At 43.8% G+C, this 15,704-nt stretch overlaps 1 protein-coding gene across 1 annotated transcript in view; it reads right to left on the minus strand.

The window, feature by feature from the left end:
- Positions 1-15,272, minus strand: part of Tg (Transglutaminase) — a 209,076-nt gene extending 193,804 nt beyond the window's left edge. The window contains exon 1 of the mRNA XM_067151446.2: positions 15,023-15,272. Within this exon, the coding sequence (XP_067007547.1) occupies positions 15,023-15,164 (142 nt within the window). The 5' untranslated portion in view covers positions 15,165-15,272. The remainder of the gene's footprint in view (positions 1-15,022) is intronic.
- Positions 15,273-15,704: the final 432 nt, after the last annotated feature.

Consider the following 15,704-nt stretch of genomic DNA (forward strand, 5'->3'; position numbering starts at 1 on the left):
TAGCGCGAGAAAGGTGTTCCTCGCTCTCAACAGGTGAGTGAATGACGTTAGGGAGTGGGGTCGTGCAGATCTTCAGCCAGTGAGAGAACAGACTTGGATAAGAGATGCGGACACCTCTTCTGACGTCTTGTGTATGTCCGGGATGTCTTAATTCTACTGAAGACATTTCACAACATTCCCTTAGTTTTGTTAGCCACAAGTCCGTCGACATCCTGGACATGTCCTCCCGAAGATCTTCCCTTGTGTTGCATTATTCAGTAATTTCATCATCCCTCGTGACATGATCGAATTACTGGAGCTTTCTTTGTTTGATAATTATAAGAATGTAGTTTTATTTACCTCTGTAAGGCTTCTTGGCTGAATGCTGAGCGAACTGGTATTCGGTTCAGAGGGCCCTGTCTTTGATACCCGGGAAGGCTGAGGATTTTAACTGGGTATGGTTAATCCCCCTGGTTTGGGGACTGGGTATTTGTGTTCGTCTTTACACTTCTCTTCATACACACATGCAAGACACACCTTACTTCTAACCACCATAGGAACATGTAGTATTGAGAACAACCCCACCTCCCCACAGATGGTTGGCATCAAGACTGTCATCCGACCGTAAAACTGGGCGAAATACACATCACTGCCGACCCCAATAGATTGGGTGAAAGGCTGAGAAGGAGAAGACTTTTCTTTACGTATTCGACACTATACTTCCTGGATAACCACACCCTTACCCCCTGGTATCCGTAACAACGGTCGGTAAGTTCAAATTTCAGAAGTTTCTATTTTTATTCCTGACACTTTGGACAATATCCAAGGTTCAACTACACATAGTAGCACAGGGAACATGTCTCGGGTCAATTTGCTGTTAGCTTGCATTCGGCAGAGGGTAAGTTTGAATCCTCCTGCCGACAGTCCTGAAAATGGTTTTCCGTGGTTTTCGATTTTCACACCAGATAAGTGATCCTAACCTTTTCCTGACCCATCATCGCCATGAGACTTTTACGAGCCGGTGCGACGTTAGCCCTATAGCAAGCAGCAGCAGCAGCAGTAGTAAACATGTACATATCTCTATTTGAGTACAGCAGAAGGTGGGTGAAGCCTTCTGCGTATTACAAACGTTGTAAACCCTACATCATGAATAATTTGTAGCGAATGTTATAATTATTTAAACACATTTTAACAACATAGGGTTTATCCTTTTATTAACGAAGTATGAACAAACCTGGCCGGCCCCGTGGTGTAGGGGTAGCGTGCCTGCCTCTCACCCGGAGGCCCCGGGTTCGATTCCCGGCCAGGTCAGGGACTTTTACCTGGACCTGAGGGCTGGTTCGAGGTCCACTCAGCCTACGTGATTAGAATTGAGGAGCTATCTGACGGTGAGATAGCGGCCCCGGTCTAGAAAACCAAGACTAACGGCCGAGAGGATTCGTCGTGCTGACCCCACGACACCTCGTAATCTGCAGGCCTTCGGGCTGAGCAGCGGTGGCTTGGTAGACCATGGCCCTTCAAGGGCTGTAGTGCCATGGGGTTTGGTTTGGTTTGAACAAACCTGAGTGTACTAACTAGCCTAGTCATTTCTGTGGTAATGTGCTGCTTCTTTTCGGTCGTGATTGTATTCGGGGACTTTAAAATGTTCATCCGATCACATTTCTTTGTCACGAAGTGGGCATTGCCCTTAGAGGGTAGGACGGAATCAGCAGTAAAACCTAATGCAAGATTCTCACCAATTTATTTCAATATTTGGCAATTCTGTCTCGCAGAAGACCAACCCCTTGTCTACATCGTGGGAGATGGGTGATGGCATGAAGTAGCGGGGTGGGCTGTAGGGGTGAAGTACACTGGAAACTTCGCATGTCCCGGGACAGCGATGATAACTGTTAAGGCCCTACAGGAACGCAAAAAAAGTGACGGCGAATGGGGTTATAGTGAAGTCTTCAACGGCAGTTTCGGCGGAAAAGGAGATTTTTCTTACAATGAAACTGGCGGATGAGGCAACCCTTCATTTTGGGGTTGATAAAGGGGAAAACACTACCTTGTTGCAAAGTGGGATATTCAAAGGCTAAAAGCCCTCACAGAAAACAGCCTGAATGGAAGGCTATAGGTGACAGCCCTACCTCTAGGGCTGAGAGGCTGTGGGCTAATTCCCTGCACCCCTGAATTTCGTACCACTACTTAGGGTTCAATACACTTATACTATTTCTGCTTATATTCTGAATGTTTCTTCAAAGGACGATCTATCGGTTTAGTTTACAAATTTGTTTTGAATACTGTGTTATACTAAGTTTCCAAGTAATTTTTAAATGTATTCTTATATTTTTTACAATAGGCCTGAAATATGATGTTTCTGTTTAGCTTCAAAATGTTATTTTAATATATGTTATTTCTGCATTATATGTAGTTTCCAGAGAGCCTCCGGGGCTCAGACGGTACCGCGTCAGCCTCTCAGCGCTGGATATCGTGGTTCAAATACCGGTCACTCCATGTGAGATTTGTGCTGGACAAAGCGGAGGCGGGACAGGTTTTTCTCCGGGTACTCTGGTTTTCCTGTCATCTTTCATTCCAGAAACACTCTCCATTATCATTTCATAGCATTTATCACTAATTAATAAATCACCTTGGGAGTGGCGACCCCATTGTAATAACAGCCTATATATATCTTTCATTCATTACATCCCTGACCCGGTTTTCATTTTCATGCAGTTTCCAGGCGCTTTTTCAATACAACTTTCTGCTGCAAAACTTTCCCAATGTATGCTACACTATTTGAAATAGTTAATCAAGGATTAAACATAATTACTCATTAGAGAAAGCAATGATTTTTCATTTCAAAAGTGCTAACTGAAAAATGGAATTGATATAGGATGTAGATCTAAATTCCACATGTATTGACCACACACTTCTTACGAATAGAAAAAGAAGCCTCGTCGAACTTCGAGTTGGACAGCCCTCGGCTATACAACGGTGGCAGACTGGGAAGAAAGTCTTGGGAGTTAGATTGGTAAAGAAAGACCAAGACTTGGATTTGAAAAATTGACTGGAATGTGTTACACAAAACATGTCCTCTGGACGTATGTATACTAGTGCAGTTGGTATACACCTCTTTGTTTCACATGTGGATTTTTATAGAGTATATATTTGAGATTTTCAAAACTATACTTTTTATTGAAAGAAAATCTTATCTTTTGCTGATGCTATGAAAGAGATAGCATGAGTGCGATGGCAATTGATGATTTGAAAGTGAATTTGAAGCAAAGAGGAGGAGAGATAAACACGAGAATTGATAGAAAGGTAAGTACTGAACTTAAGCATTTTCTTTTAGTATTTTTGTTAACGTTACATTCTGCAAGTACAAATGGACTTTTGAAAAATATGTCTGAGCGTTATTATTTCTTTTTTAGATTCAAAGCGTACGTAAAGCACGAAATTGGTACGACTAAAGTAACAGTGGCTACTACTAGTCGGGCTGAATGAGGTTACCCTTTAGCTCTTTATGAGTTTTAATACCGTGTTTCAGTTCATGACAGAGAAGTAAATATTTTCAACTTGGAATTGATGAATTATGTAAGATGGTGTTCTATTTTCGAAATAGGTCACCCTGGAATTCGGGATACGGACTATTCAAAGATAGGTTTATTTTGTTTGTCTTTCTTTCTTAATCTGATTACCCTCCAGGGTTGGTTTTTCCCTCGGACTCAGCGAGGGATCCCACCTCTACCGCCTCAAGGGCAGTGTCCTGAAGCTTCAGACTCTGAGTCGGGGGTATACAACTGGGGAGGATGACCAGTACGTCGCCCAGGCGGCCTCACCTGTTATGCTGAACAGGGGCCTGGTTGGGGATGGGAAGGTTGGACAGGATAGACAAGGAAGAGGGAAGGAAGCTGCCGTGGTCTTAAGTTAGGTACCAGCCCGGCATTTGCCTGGAGAAGTGGGAAACCACGGAAAACCACTTCCAGGATGGCTGAGGTGGGAATCAAACCCACCTCTACTCAGTTGTCCTCCCGAGGCTGAGTGGACCCCGTCCCAGCCCTCGTACCACTTTTCAAATTTCGTGGCAGAGCCGGGAATCGAACCCGGGCCTCCGGAGGTGGCAGCTAATCACACTAACCACTACACCACAGAGGCGGACTTATTGTGTTTGTATTAATTAAAATCCAATGCAGTATTTTGATTGGACAGATCAGGTTCGAGCAGACTTTGATATTGTGGTTCACACTCGTACTGCTTAAGTTCATCTTGGGAATCGTATGGAACCACTGTTACTGAAAGCTCTTGCATAGGGAACTGTTGGTCTGATAACGATTGACCTTGACCTTGGCACACTGGAATGCAGCCATATTCAGGCAATCCAGTTTCTTTTGCTCTTTTTTTAGTTGTTGTTTTGCATTACAATTTGAACGTCCAATAACTTGATGTGTCACCTAAGCAACTCCCATTAAAACACAACCGAAACACATGTCGAACGAGAAGCGTATTTGTCTACTTCACTTGAGAAATCTGTCGGTAATGTTTCAGGGCATCCTTATTGTGTGAAGAATTCTGTCGATGGATTAATAATGTTATTGTTTTTACGTCCCATTAACGACGCTTTTTGGAGACGCCAATGTTGTCTCGCAGGAGTTCTTTTACGTGCCAGTAAATCTACCGACAGGAGACTGACGTATTTGAGCACCTTCAAATACCACCGGACTAAATGAAAATGGCGTATGGCTTTTGTGCCGGGAGTGTCCGAGGGCAAGTTAGGCTCCCCAGATGCAGGTCTTTTGACTCGACTCCCGTGGGCGACCTGCGCGTCGGAATGAGGATTAAATTATGCTGAAGACGACATATATACCCAGCGAAATTAACCAATCATGGTTAAAATTCCCGGCCCTGCCGGGAATCGAACTCGGGACCCCTGTGACCAAAGGCCAGCACGCTAACCATTTACCTATGGAGCCGGACACCATATTGCCAAGTTGAGGCCAGAAGGCCAGCACCTCAACCGTCTGGTCGATGGACTTATCATCTAACCAAAACTTGAGACCAAAAGGGGGAAACAAATGTGATACATTAAGAATGTTACTGCTGAAGGAAGGGTGAAGGAGGTTGTGGGGTGGGGGTGTACGCGATGACGAGCAGGACCAGCCTGTATCCAGTGAGGCTTGTCGAGGAGAGAGAAGCCCTCGCCAGACCACATTCCACGGGGCCTCCGCCTCAAACAAGTTCACAGAGAGACGCTGCCGCGACCCACGCCCGCTCTGTGGCACTGTATGTGAATTATCATTTCAGATTCGAAGCTAGGCACCCAGCAACCCCATCACTTTCATTCAGTGCTTAAGAAGTTGCTCGCATGCTTCCTGTTGTAATACATATACGTAAGATTAATACATTACGTTAATTTCTTCTTCTTCTTCTTCTTATTATTATTAGAAAGGGGCGCCCGAATGGGCATTAGGATTTACAATATTCACTTATTGACATGATTCTCTTGTTACAAGTCGTGATGTGATACCTGTTACGTTGTTTGCCACATAAAAAGCATTGTCATCTGGATTATGAAAAGATTTCACAGTGCATATCTTGTGGTGAAAACCATGAATGATTTTCTTTGATCCAGTTTCTCACCAACATGGCATCTGAGGAATAAAAGTCGGGGTTGATTTCGTTTTTCTTTTCTTCCCTTCTGCGTAGTAGTTCATTGTATGTTCCAGTAGATGGCAGATGGAGTCGTGTTCTGAGGTCCTGAATGTAAAATTTTTCTTTAGCCAATTCATATACCAGACGTGATGGAGCCGATTTTCCAACTCGTAAAGTACATTTAAGAAAGCGTGCTTTTAATTTCTCTATCCTTTAGAGATCTCTGAGTTTGAGATGATCCCAAATTAATTCTAAACCATAAGTCAAAATAGGTGATATTACCGTGTGGAATAATATTATTGTCGTAGGTAAAGATAGGGCTGCGAGATCTTTTATCTTGAAGATGGCCCTTATCGCTGCAGCAGTTCTTTCTTCTGTAGGGTAAATAAAGGACAGTGCTGTGGTTTGAAGAGTTATTCCTAAGTACCTAAATATGTTGACTGTTATGAGGTCGTTGTTAAATAAAGAAAGAGTGTCCTTTGCTGAAGATCTCTCTCCTATCCTAAAGGTCATTTGGACCGTCTTCTGAAAATTGATGGTGAGCTGATTTTCGTTAACCCACTTTTCTAACTCTAATAAGGTGGCTTGTAAGCTGTCTTTGTATGATGATCCTATACCATGTCATCTGCGCAGAGGATAACTGTCGTGAGGGGTGAAGATTCGTAATGTCCGCAGTTGAACAGTAAAGGGCTCATCGGATCACCCTGCAGTACTCCATTCGTTTGTCTGATCAGATTCGAAATGTCGACTCTATCTTCGTTCTCTATGTAGTTCACCATCAATAAATTATTTAGCAATGTTTACATTACGTTAATGCTATGGGTTAAATTCCCGTAACTCTTGGTCCTAGGAGTCCTTGAGAAGGACTGTAAATCTGCTCACATGGGATTCTCACATAATAATAATAATAATAATAATAATAATAATAATAATAATAATAATAATGAGTTGGCTACGCGATGTAGGTCGTGCAGGTGTAAGCTTGTATTTCAACAGGTGCTACGTCAGAACTCCAACCCCTGTATATGGTTTTGTGCGGATTCCCATGTTCACACCAGATCTCGGGTTCGATTCCCGGTCAGCTTAGAAATTTTCATCTGGATCTGAGGGCTAATTCGATGTCCACTCTGACTATACGAGAACAGAAGAGGAGGTATCTTACGGCTAGTTAGCGATCCCGGTCTAGACAGTTAAGAATAACGGCCGAGAGAACACGCGTCACCTCGTAATCTGTAGGCCTTGAGCTGAGCAGCAGACGCTTGGTAGGCCAAAGCCCATCAGTGCTGTAGCGCACTGGGGTTGGTTTTGTTTTCTAATTTTAAATAATCTAGGTCGTTCTGGTGGTCAGACCCGCGATGTAGGGGTAGTGTGCTTGCCTCTAATCCGAGGCCACGGGTTCGATTCCCGGCCACGTCAGGATTTTTACCTGGATCTGAGAGCTGGTTCGAGGTCCACTCAGTCGAAGTGATTACAGTTGAGGATCTATCTGACGGAAGATGGCAGCCCCAGTCTAGGAAGCCAAGAATAATGTCAGTCATGCTGACCACACGACATCTCGTAATCTGCAGGCCTTCGGGCTGAGCAGCGGTCGCTTAGTAGGCCATGGCCCTTCTGGGCTCTTTCGCCGTGGGGTGTGGTTTGGTTTAGTTTGGTTTTAGTTCCTTCTCGTGGCTAGTTGGTCCCTTTAGGTAGAATTCTAATGGATTTTCTGCATTAATTTAGTGATTTCTGCTTATTGACAACACTGTGCAGTTATCGATATTGTTCTCACTATTCTGAATTTCCAAGTTCCCCTCAATGTGTACTGTCGGCGGGTACACCCTTTATCCTCGTAAGAGACTGCTGCTAGTGAGGTGTTCTCATAACACTGCCGGCTGATTAAGATGCGCGTGCTATAAATGCTCGTGATGGCAGAGTAAAAGTGTTCCTAGCAGACATTCAAATATAAACAACTAGTCTCCAATGGCGTACCAGAGGTGTGGTTGGAGAGACCTGGCTTTAACGGAAACTGGGTGACTTGGCAATACCTTTCTTGTATGATGCTACTGAAAATTATGTCATCATTAAATGTTTGGTTCTGAATAATAATAATAATAATAATAATAATAATAATAATAATAATAATAATAATAATAATAATAATAATAATAATAATACCGGGATAAGTATCTCAAACAGTAGAGTCCTGGCTTCCTCAGTCCAAGTTGTCGGGTTTGATCCCGGCCCAGTCCGTTGGTATTTGAAGGCGTTCAAATATGTCAGCCTCAAGGTTCTAGATATACTAGGGCGTATAATAATTTCAGAAGGACAAAATTGCGGCACCTCGACGTCTCCGAAAGCCGTTTAAACTTGTTAGAGGGTCATAAAACCAATACATTCTTATTCAGTGGCGTACGCGGAGTTTGGCATCGGAAGGGGGTTCACTCTCAAAATTGCTTACTCAAATGCAATTAACCAGTACTTTCATTACTAACAATGTTATTGGTTTTTACGTCCCACTTGACTACTTTTACGGTTTTCGGAGACGCCGAGATGTCGGAATGTTGTCCTGCAAGAGTTCTTTTACGTGCCAGTAAATCTACTGACACGAGGCTGACGTATTTGAGCACTTTCAAATACCACCGGACTGAGCCAGGATTGAACTTGCCAGTCTAGAGCCCGAAGGCCACCGCCTCAACCGTCTGAGCCCACTCAGCCCGGCAATAATAATAATAATAATAATAATAATAATAATAATAATAATAATAATAATAATAATAATAATAATGCTGAGCTGAGTGGCTCAGACGGTGGAGCGCTGGCTTCCTGAGTCCAAGTTGTCGGGCTTAATCCTGACGCTCTAGATTTACCAGGAAGTAAAAGAACTCCTGAAGGACAAAACTGCGGTACCTCGACGTCTCTGAAGACCGGCTAAACTTGTTGGAGGGTCATAAAACCAATACATTCTTATTCAGTGGCGTACGCGGAATTTAGTAAAGGGAGCGGGTTCACTTTTGAGACTGGTTAATCAAATGCTATTAACCCGTATCCTATAACTACTCATATTCAGATCGCAAGTGTTACTGTGAATGTAAGAAACTACCGATGAGATTCAATTAATAACATTAATTATACTACTTTATGTTTCACTGTCCGACTCGTTGGCTGAATGGTCAGCGTACTGGCCTTCGGCTCAGAGAGTCTCGGGTTCGATTCTCGGCCGGGTCGGGGATTTTAACCTTCATTGGTTAATTCCAATGTTGGGGGCTGGATGTTTGTGCCGTCCCCAACATCCCTGAAACTCACACACCACACTTAACACTATCCTCCACCACAATAAGGCGCAGTTACCTACACATGGCAGATGCCGCCCATCCTCGTCGGAGGGTCTGCCTTACAAGGGCTGCACCCGGCTAGAAATAGCCACACGAAATTATTATTATGTTTCACTGAAGAAAAAAGAGACGGTCAAATTTTAAAAGGCAGATATCACAAGTGGCAACCCCCACCCCCACTTTGCGTATGCCTCTCTTCTTCTTATTACGTAGAATTGATAATCAGGATCCCCCAGTTAACAAAATAAGGCAACAATTAAATCACAGAAGGCATGAATAATCAGAAAAAATAGAATGTACTTATATGTAATGATAATGGCCAAATATTTGCATATATATAGGACTAGGTATTTCAGAATATGGAATAAAGTACGGACTCTTTTTAAAATATGAAATTGATGCACAGACAGCCACAGAACCGTTTAGATTTGTGTCACAGTGAGGTGAGTGACAAGGCCAAAGCCAAAACGAAAAAGCATGTATACAGAGAAGAACTAAAATTCAGCTTCGAAATATTGATGGTAGTAAAATAAATTGAAAAAAGATTTTCTGACAAGAATGCATTTAAACAATCCATGAAATATTAAATATTAAACAAAATATTAAATTTCGTAAATTCACTCAAATATTTAAAAATTGTGTACTAAACATGTTAAAATATGGAAAATAAAATATGTTTTAATCGCTTGAAATATCTTAATTCGTGAAGATATGACACAATTTTAACTGTAATAATACAAAACACAAACAAGAAAATATGTATTTACATAGAATTCCTAGCCCTGTAAATGTATAGCACCGACCTCTTTACGCAACATGACCTGAGTTCGAGTTCCGGTAAGTGCTACTGGCACAGTTTCAAGAGAGAGACTTCGACTAGCAGTGATGTCTGTCCGTCAGCAATCTGTTGTATAGAGATCTTCCTACTGAGGCACATTTGAGGCCGTGCTTAATGAAGCACTATCTCTAACAGCCCTGGTTCACTCAGGAAGTTATATAGAGTAATACCATTCCTCCTTGCTGGATATGGGGCATGTACTGTACTTGCACTGTAAACTGAAGACCTTGTCATTACGATAGACGAGTGTAACCAGTCCAATATTTTCCTAAACTAAATCACGTGGGACATACAGACGTTGGCTTTATCATTATTTATTCAGCGAGGAATCCCACCTCTATCGCCTCAAGGTCAGTGTTCAGGAGCATAAGACATTAAGGTTGGGGGATACACCTGGCAAGGAGGACCAGTACCTCGTCCAGATGGCCTCACTTGCTATGCTGAACAAGGGCCTTGTGGGGGGCTGGGAAGATTGGAAGGGATGGGCAAGGATCGGGGAAGGAAGCGGCCGTGGCCTTCAGTTAGGTACCATCCCGGCATTTGCCTGGAGGAGTGGAAAATCACTGAAAACTACTTCCAGGATGGCGGAGGAGGGAATCGAAACCCCCTCCCCCCCTTCTACTCAACTGACCTCTCGAGGCTGAGTGGACTCCGTTCCAGCCCTCGTACCACTTTACAAATTTCGTGGCAGAGCCCGGAATCGAACCCTGTCCTCCGGATGTGGCAGCTAATCACACTAACCACTACACCACAGAGGAGGACATTATTATTATAATAATTATTATTTTTTTGTAAAGGGGAGATAACAACCTATATCCGGAGCTGTTTAAAACGTTCTAGTTTTATCAATATCGCTGTGAAATACAGGCTGTTATATGGATTGTATGTAATAGATAATTGAAAGAATGTATATATATATATATATATATATATATATATATATATTTACAAGTTGCTTTACGTCGCACCGACACAGATAGGTCTCATGGCGATGGGACAGGAAAGGGCTAGGAGTGGGAAGGAAGCGGCCGTGACCGTAATTAAGGTACAGTGTCAGCATTTGCCTGATGTGAAAATGGGAAACCACGGAAAACCATCTGATCATATCGTGAACATTGGCACAGGAACTTTAGTTTTACATGGAATCAGAACTACAGGAACATGACTTATAAATTAAGAAATTCCATATGCACTGGCCGGGGTTAAAACTATGGCCACGTTAGTATGAAACTAGTGACCATGTTTGTTCCAACCATCACGCCCCTTTTTCTTTTACTTACTCAAATAACACTCCTCACTGGCCTCAGAAATAAAGGTGTAATTCCTATAATTTAAAAGGTTACCTACACCGAGTGCTTTAAATAACACTTTCATTTTCATGCTGTCCGACTCGTTGGCTGAATTGTCAGCGTACTGGCCTTCGGTTCAGAGGGTCCCGGGTTCGATTCCCGGCCGGGTCGGGGATTTTAACCTACATTAGTTAATTCCAGTGGCCCGGGGGCTGGATGTTTGTGCCGTCCCCAACATCCCTGCAACTCACACATAACACTACTGTATCCTCCACCGCAATAACACACAGTTACCTACACATGGCAGATGCCGTCCACCCTCATCGGAGGGTCTGCCTGACAAGGGCTGCACTCGGCTAGAAATAGCCACACGAAATTATTATTATTTTCATGCTCACGAGATATCACATAACAGTATCCACACATAAAGACTGGTTTCGGACACTCTCTAATTGGTGGTTAAAATCTTTCCCTCGATCATATTAAACGTGATTTTCGGTGATTTCTTGCTTGAACTGACAGGATATTTAGCACAATTTGTGAGGCACTCGAATTCCATGCTTCAGGTAGCGGGGTCGAATACCGTCACAATCGGTTGGTATCGAAGGGTATTGAAATGCGAGAGGTCCGATACTCTGCGCGCCTTATAATCAGTAGTCGTTGACATTACGTTTATTATTATTATTATTATTATTATTATTATTATTATTATTATTATTATTATTGTCCGCCTCTGTGATGTAGCGGTTAGTTTGATTAGCTGCCACCACTGGAGGCCCGGGTTCGATTCCCGGCTCTGCCACGAAATTTGAAAAGTGGTGCGAGGACTGGAACGGAGTCCACTAAGCCACGGGAGGTTAACTGAGTAGAGGAGGGTTCGATTCTACCTCAGCCATCCTCGAAGTGGGTTTTCCGTGGATTACCACTTCTCCTCCAGGCAAATGCCGGGATGGTACCTAACTTAAAACCACGGCCGCTTCCTTCACTCTTCCTTGTCTATCCCTTCCAATCATCCCATCCCCTCATAAGGCGTCTGTTCAGCATAGCAGATGAGGCCGTCTGGGTAAGGTATTAATCCTCCTCCCCATTTGTATCCCGGACACAAAGTCTCACACTCAAGGACACTGCCCTTGAGGCGGTAGAGGTGCGGTCCCTCGCTGAGTCCGAGGGACAAATCAACCCTGTACGATAAACATTTTAAGAAAGGAAGACAGAAGGAAAGAAAGAAAGAAAGAAACAAGGAAGGAAAGAAAGATTATTATTATTATTATTATTATTATTATTATTATTATTATTATTATTATTATTATTATTATTATTATTATTATTATTATTATTTGTGTCTTAGTTCTGCAGAACAGATTTGAAACTGGAGCTAAGGAGGTGGAATATTCAGAATAGTCCTTATTACGTCTCAGGATTCACATCTCGGATGTGTACGAGTCAGACGAGTGTGATGTGATGCAGTTAAGATGAAAGAGGAAATGGACTCTAGGATGGCCAGGTTTCAGCAGTAAGAAGATACGCCGAGAGAGTCATCGATCTAGAAATATGAATTCTGGAGACTGTCGGTTCAAACCCTGCCGCCAGCAGTCCGAAATGGGTTTTCTGTTTAACTATACTGTAGGTGCTACCTTGTCAAGTGATACTCGGTTTGCCCAGAAAGACGTAGATTCGAATCACCGTTAGGAAATCGAAAATTTACAAACGAGACTTGCATTTCAGGAGGTGCATATGGCCCTGAGGTTTACCCCGCTCACATAAAAAATTCTGGGTGTGGGGGTGGGGGAAAAAGCGCCGGGTATAGAGCTAAGTGGTGAGGCCCACTCCTCCAAGGGCCTTCATGAACTGTACGGAGATGGCTTTGTTTTGATTTTTGCAGCGTAAATAAATCTTCTTTTAATTTGCTTTATGTCGCACCGACGCAGTATATTTTATGACAGCGATGGGATAGCAAAGACCTAGGAACGATAAGGAAGCGATCGTGGCCTTAATTAAGGTACAGCCCAGCATTTGCCTGGTGTGAAAATGGGAAACCACGGAGAACCATCTTCAGAGCTGCCGACAGTGGGGTTCGAATCCACTATCTCCCGGATGCAAGCTAACAACTGCGTGTCCCTAATCGCACGGCCAACTCGCCCGGTGTAAACAAAATCATGATCGCTACTTTACCGGGCCTAGCCCTTTCATATCCTAACGTTGCTAAAATTCTACCTATGTTACTGGGAGGTTAAAAAGAAAAATTACTGGGCGAGTTGGCCGCGCGCAGTTGTGAGCTTGCATCCGGGATATATTTTTTAATCAATCTGCTTTACGTCGCACCGACACAGATAGGTCTTATGGCGACGATAGGATACGAAAGGCCTAGCAGTGGGAAGGGAGCAGACGTGACCTCAATTAAGGTACATATACATTTGTCTGGTGTGAAAATGGGAAACACGGAAAACCACTTTCAGGCCTCCCGACAGTGGGGTTCGAACCCACTATCTCCCGAATGCAAGCTCATAGCTGCGCGCCCCTACCCGCACGGCCAATTCGCCCGGTGCATCCGGGATATAGTGGGTTCGAACCCCACTGTCGGCATACCTGGAAATGGTTTTCCGTGTTTTCCCATGTTCACACCAGGAAAATGCTGGGGCTGTACCTTAATTAAGGGCACGGCCACTTCCTTCCCACTCCTAGCCCTTTCCTGTCCCATCGTCGCCATTAGACCTATCTGCGTCGGTGCGACGTAAAAAAATTAAAGATACATCTTTATTACAGACTGTTATGTTTTTCAGCGTTCCGTCTGCAAGTCTTTGTGAAGTAACTACTATCTCCCCCTCCAACCAAAATAAATAAATAAATAAATAAATAAATAAATGAGAGCGAACCCAATGCCGACACAGTCCTGTTCGGCCTTGGCCTACCAAGCGGCCACTGCGCAGTTCGAAGGTCAGCAAATTACGGCGTGACGCGTTGTCAGCACGATGCATCTTCTCGGTGGTTACTCTTAGCGTTCTAGGCCGGAGCCACTATCTCAAAGTCAGATAGACCGGGCGAGTTGGCCGTGCGCGTAGAGGCGCGCGGCTGTGAGCTTGCATCCGGGAGATAGTAGGTTCGAATCCCACTATCGGAAGCTTGCATCCGGGAGATAGTAGGTTCCAATCCCACTATCGGCAGCCCTGAAGATGGTATTCCGTGGTTTCCCATTTTCACACCAGGCAAATGCTGGGGCTGTACCTTAATTAAGGCCACGGCCGCTTCCTTCCAACTCCTAGGCCTTTCCTATCCCATCGTCGCCATAAGACCTATCTGTGTCGGTGCGACGTAAAGCCCCTAGCAAGAAAAAAAAGTCAGATAGCTCATGAGTCTCATTTAGTTCCACATCTCATATGAAATCGTTAAGAAGTGAGTTTAAAGATCGTCACCTTGATCTTCCTCTGCTTCTCTTGCCCTTTATGACCGAGTTCATGATTTCCTACGTAACATGTCCTCCTTCATTCGCTTCACATAAACCCTCAACCGACACCGGTTTAGATACGGTACAACTTCATGCATTAAGTTCGTTCCTAATCTATCCTTAATTTTCTTATTCCAAGCGTCCTTCTGCCATTATTACCACTTATTTGTACTGTTTTTCTAATTTACGAATAAGATATACCGAGTCCACACAGCATTCATTCCCGTACAACAAAGATGGTCTGAAGACGGACTGATGTAAATAGAGTTTCATCCGGGAACTGACTTATTTCTTGTGAAACTCCGTTGATCGCAATTGCGAGGTCCCTGCATCGAAAGAAGTAAGAACTACAAGAAAAATTTATTGGTGCACATTTTCCATAATTATGGTCCGAGATTTCCCTGGTTAATTAACGAAGTTGGCAAATTACGAATCCAAAGGGTCACGGAGCGGTCACAAATGGTGCACGTTGTATTTCCGAGATACATCAGGGAAATCAAAATAATGGTTTTGCAATGACCAGCGTACTTACCACTAGGCTCTACGGTGGACGGCGGCTTTGGCAGACAGTCTGGCTTCTTGCAGGAGCCTGCTCGAGCAGGGGTCAGAGGAATGTTGTTACTGGTATCGTTGGGCTTGAAGACGGCCCGAAACGTCGAACAACAATTTCCCATTTTCTCTTCCTTTTCAAAATATCACAGCACTTACTTCTCACACACCCGGTTACTTTCTTAGTTTGCTCTTCAGCCAACTCTCGCCTCGAGTGAACTGACACTTGCCCACCGCACCACTCCTCCTCATGAGGCGCGATGGGAGCGCTCCTAGAGGTCGACCGGTGTAGCACAAGGAAGCTCTCGACGCAACGTGCTCCTCCTACGGGAAATGACACAGGACAGTCCATTGCTTTCGTCACGTCATTACGACTGATTAATTAGAATATACATGTGACGAATGCCCGTAGCATGTCCCCCTTTTCGTAGGATGTATGACGAGTACTACTGTTACCATATCGCACTTGAACTTCTTCCCAACTCTTTTCTATTAATTTTTTCCTAGCGGTTTAACGTCGTACTAACGTGTCACAGATATTCGGCCACGGAAGGATGGGAAAGCGCTAGGATAGGGAAGGTAGCTACCGTGGCCTTAATTAAGGTACCGGTATAGCCTGGTGTGAAAATAGGAAACCACGGAAAACCATCTTCAGGGCTGCCAAT

Source organism: Anabrus simplex, chromosome 7, assembly GCF_040414725.1.
Source record: "Anabrus simplex isolate iqAnaSimp1 chromosome 7, ASM4041472v1, whole genome shotgun sequence".
NCBI lineage: Eukaryota > Metazoa > Arthropoda > Insecta > Orthoptera > Tettigoniidae > Anabrus > Anabrus simplex.